This window comes from Tupaia chinensis, unplaced genomic scaffold (genome assembly GCF_000334495.1).
Source record: "Tupaia chinensis unplaced genomic scaffold, TupChi_1.0 Scaffold148065_1, whole genome shotgun sequence".
Lineage (NCBI taxonomy): Eukaryota > Metazoa > Chordata > Mammalia > Scandentia > Tupaiidae > Tupaia > Tupaia belangeri.
Genome location: NW_006207915.1, coordinates 498,023 through 502,533, shown reverse-complemented (window position 1 = coordinate 502,533; position 4,511 = coordinate 498,023). Strand labels below are relative to the sequence as shown.

At 59.3% G+C, this 4,511-nt stretch overlaps 1 protein-coding gene across 1 annotated transcript in view; it reads left to right on the top strand.

Moving 5' to 3' along the window:
* FYCO1 (FYVE and coiled-coil domain autophagy adaptor 1) overlaps window positions 1-4,511 on the top strand; it is a 71,442-nt gene that overhangs the window by 12,968 nt on the left and 53,963 nt on the right. The window contains exons 2-3 of the mRNA XM_006170127.3: window positions 360-521; window positions 3,871-3,977. Of these exons, the coding sequence (XP_006170189.1) occupies window positions 467-521; window positions 3,871-3,977 (162 nt within the window). The 5' untranslated portion in view covers window positions 360-466. The remainder of the gene's footprint in view (window positions 1-359; window positions 522-3,870; window positions 3,978-4,511) is intronic.

Here is a 4,511-nt window from a genome sequence, read left to right as displayed (position 1 = left end):
CGTGGGGGTGGAGGCAGCCGCTCGTGGCTCTGTAAGGCTGGAAAGGGAGGCGGGGCGGGAAGTGGAATGGGAGGAGGGACGGGGCAGCTCAGGAAGACGAGGCTGCCCTGTGTCGCTGATCTGTGTCTCGCTGGGTCCCAAATCAGGTCATTGTGTCAGACTGTATGTTGTCAGAAGTCAACCAGACAGTCCCCACGGGGTCCACACAGAGAGGTCACATCTCCTGTTGAGGGACACTGGGGCGACCCTGTGAGGAGGGACATGAGGGCGATCCTGTGTCCTAAGCAGAGTGGCTCGAGTGCTGTCTTTGGGTCGACCTTGCAGTGACGGCTCCTCCGCGGCCTCCTCTTCCCCCACAGGTGCCAGCATGGAGTCTGATCACTGACGACTGGTGTCCCGGAGGGCCGAATCCTCAGCTGTCCCCCAGACCCGGGCAGGAGGCACGCGGCGGGAGCTCGGCCTCGCCATGGCGTCCCCCGGTGCAGAAAGCCAGCTGCAGAGGATCATCCGCGATCTGCAAGGTACCGGGTGCCAGGCTGGGTTTGAGGGCCTCGGAGCTGTGCTTTCACCCCTGCCGGTAGGATCCGGCCCTTTCCCTCTGTCCACGCCAGGAGTAAGGAGCCCTCAGACACGTCGCACTGAACCCTCGGCTCAGGTAGCCACCTGCCCCGCTCTCCTCTCCGGCGCCACCAAGCCAGTTTGTAAACAAAATCAAAGACCCTTCTCCAGAGCGGGGTCCAGTCTCGGGTGTGCCCATGTGTGTTTTCGAGCTGCCAGTTTGGTCCTTGAGTGAGTCACACCCCCAGCTCGGGGGAGCTGGCCCCATAGGAAGGGGCACCCCCATGGCAGGACTGATACCCGGCTGCCAGATGGCCACTCACTGCGGACACACTCCGGTCTGGTCCTGCCACCTCCCGGCCTTCCCGGGATCTCTCCTTCCAGTGAGGCAGCCGTGACAAGGAGGCCTTGCGCGATGGAGGAGGGGCAGACGAGGCTGACCTGGCGCGGGAGAAGCAGGCAGCTCTCTCTACTGGCTGCAGATTCTAAGCGTCACCTTCTCAGATGCCCCGAGGGTCGGGATTTGGGCAAGTGTCCCGTCCCCACCACCAGGGCTAGCCCGGGCGGCCTCTGCGAGCCCCAGCACGCTAGCTCAGCACGGCCCCCGGCGACTGCATCCTCCGTGCCTGCAGCTGCCTGAAGTCTGAGCGCGCAGGCAGACACAGCCAGCAGCCGTCCCACACAAAGGCCCCGAGCCCGTTCAGGCCCGGTGCCATTCTCATTCTGAAGGTCCGAGGTCCACGCGCTCCAGCTCGCCTTCCAGGCAGGTGGTCTGTCCGGCTGCCCCGGGAGCTGCTGAGAGCCGGGCATTCAGTTCACGGGCACCAGGCCCTGAACACGGCACCAGGCCCTCCGGACACGCATCTCCCGGAGTTTCTCACGAGTCCCCAGATTAGGTGCTGTGAGGTAGGTGTCATTATTATCCCCATTTGACAGATGAGGAGACGGCACAGGAAGGTTAAGTAACTCACCTAAGGTCACACAGCCAGCCAGGTGCAGGGCCCACCTTTGTGCACAGGCGGGCTGGCTCCGGCCTGTGCCCTTGGCCACGCCAGTCTGCTTTCAGCTGCAAATTTCTATTTTTCCCTGATCTACTCTGAGAGTCAGAGCAAGTAAAATGAGAGCTCCTGCAGGTGTGAGCTTGCCGTTGGCCCTCAGCTTCTGCCCCGTGGTAGGAGGTACTTTCTGGGCCATCTCTGGCTCTCAGTGGTAACTTCAGGACCCAGAGGTCCTTACTGGGTGGGAAGAAGCAGAAATAGAAGACCTTGAGGCAGCTCTGACCCAGCCACCGTCCACCCCACTTACCAGCCGAGCCGGGTCATCCCCGATGTCCTGAGCTGGTCTCGCCATTCTGAACATGGCCTGCTGCGCGGTCCGGTGGGACTTCTGAAAAGGAGCCACCGCCGAGGCCCCTCCCGTGTTTGTCGGTAGGTGTCTTTAGCCTACAGATCTGCAGCATCTACGCCAGGAGAGGTGTCCTTATCGAGCACACGGCCCTCAAGCCTCTGCAGGACAGCCCACTCAGCCGTTTGGTGACGGCAGTCACAGGGCTTTGGAGTCAGGCAGGCCTGGCACAGCCCCCAGCTCTGCCCTGTGACCCTGGAAAGCATGGGACAGGCCCTCTCACCCTTCCAGTGTGTGTGGCCTCCGTCGTGTGGTGGTAACACCCCCTTGTCAAGGTTGTTGAGACAGTCACGTATGAGCTTCAGGTAAAGTTGTCGTCAGCCATAAACGAACGTGGAGAGCGGAGCCGAGAGTGGGGCGCGTCGATCTCCTATCCGAAGGCTCCTTCTCCCCGAGTGTCTCCCCAGGTGGGAGGGATGCAGGAGGAGGAAGGCTGCGTCTTCCCAGGCCCATGGCCCCCCAGCTCAGTGGCGGCCACAGCGGACTCTCAGGGGACACAGCTGGACAGCAGTCCCTTGTTGCAGGGATCAGCCCCGAGAACTGCCTGCACCAGCTGCTCATCTGTGCCTGTGGGGTCGGCCCTGACTCCACTTTCAGCCAGTGCCGTTTCAGTCCTCGGAGGTCTCTTCCACACTGTGGTGCTTGAGAGCAGGGGCTGGGGGCTCTCTGTGCTTAGAGTTTTCTCCAGCGTAGCAGCCACCCAGCAGGGGAGAGGCTTCCCAGTATCTAAGCAAAACCCTCTGTCTGTCCACAGCCAAGGTGGGGTGAGGCAGAGGAGGCCCTCTCCTCTCCTGCACAACGAAGTGATTATCTGAGCAGTTGAGGAGCAGGGTCTGGGGTCAGAAACCGCTGGGAAACCACGGTTCTTATCCCAGCTCTGCCATCTGTCACCTGTGACCTTTGGCCAGGTGCTCTGACCACCCTGTGCAGTCCGCAGCTGTAAAATGGGGACAGTAAAGCCAGACTTCAGAGATGTTGAGTCACACTTTTTTTTCATATTGTAACAGCTCGCTCTGAAATTGAGACGCATCTTAAAGTCAGTTGTACCTTAGATTGGTTGAAGCAGGGCAATCCGTGCCTCACAGCCCTGTGTTAAATGACAAACAATACTTTGGACTTTCCAATAGAGCTGTTAAAAAAGATCTTGAATGGTCTCACCACTCACCACAAGAAAAGAAGTGTTGGAGGTGATGGACGTGCCAGTAATCTGAGCACTGCTCACTGTGTGCACGTATTGAGACGCTACCCTGTTACCACAGATACGCACGAGTTTTACATGCCAGCTGAAACGGAAATCAGGAACCATGAGAGGGACACGTGCAGACCTGGCCCCTCGTGGGCACCCAGTCACCAGCGGGAGGTGGTGGCGCCAGTGCTGGGGTGGTCCTTACCATTACTGTTATCTGACAGACTGGGCGTTCTTTATTTTTGGGGGAGATTTTTGCTGTAGGGCACATGCACTCACCAGAGAGACAGAGAGAGATGGAGAAAGAGAAAAACAAGAAATCACCCCAGAGAGGGGAGATGACCACGCCACAACCCCTTCTCCTCCACTCTCTTCTCGAAGCCTGTAGTTGAGCACTGGCTACTGTGAGGAACAAGAAGTGTGGTGAGAGTTGTGGAGAAAGCTCTCTGGAGGCCACGGCTGGCCGGAATGATCCATCCACACAGCAGTCGTTTGCTGAGTGCACTCAGATCACGCACCTCACGCACCTCGGAGGTGGCATTTGGGAGGGCACGAGCCGTGCCCAGGCGGCAAGCTGCTGTCACCCCACACTCCCCTGTGGGGCCGCGTCCCGCGGACACCTGCATGCCCTTCCCCCTTCCCGGGCTGCACTGCCTTCGTGGCCCCCTCGCTCCTCCTGGTCCTCCTCTCCCTGCTGACGTGGTCCCGTTTGTTGCCCTAAGATGCCGTGACGGAACTCAGTAACGAGTTTAAGGAGGCAGGGGAGCCCATCACAGACGACAGCACCAGCCTGCACAAGTTCTCCTATAAGCTGGAGTACCTCCTGCAAGTAAGTGGCGCCCGGCTGGTCTGCGCAGGGCGAGCCCTTGCTTCCCTCTCAGTGACGCCTCCGCCTTCAGGGAGCAGTTCAGAAAGCCACGAGGAGCCCTCAGGCCCTCGTGGCCAGGCCAGGTCAGAGCAGTCCCCAGCGAGGGCTCCGTCCTCAGTGTGACCCTCGGGGGAACAGCACCTCGCCTCTAGGATGGTTTAGGGAATCGAGAACATTCTTTAGAGATGTAAGACAGGTCACAAAGTCCCGGCGCAGCAAGGATCTTAACTTTGGGGCAATGAGATGCCCCTTTGAGAGTCTGCTGAAAGCTATGACGTCTCTTCCCAAAGACAGATATAAATAGGGAGACAGATATGGATGCAGACGTACATGTTGTCAGTGCACTTCGCTGGAAATTCCCAAGAGTGTGTGGACCTGGGAAGACTCCCCATGGGCCCCTGTCTTAGAGCTTTGCTATCCAAAATGTGGCCCATGGAGCAGCAAGGTCAGTGTCACCTGGGAGCAGGACAGACGCGCATTCTTGCCGCCCACCCT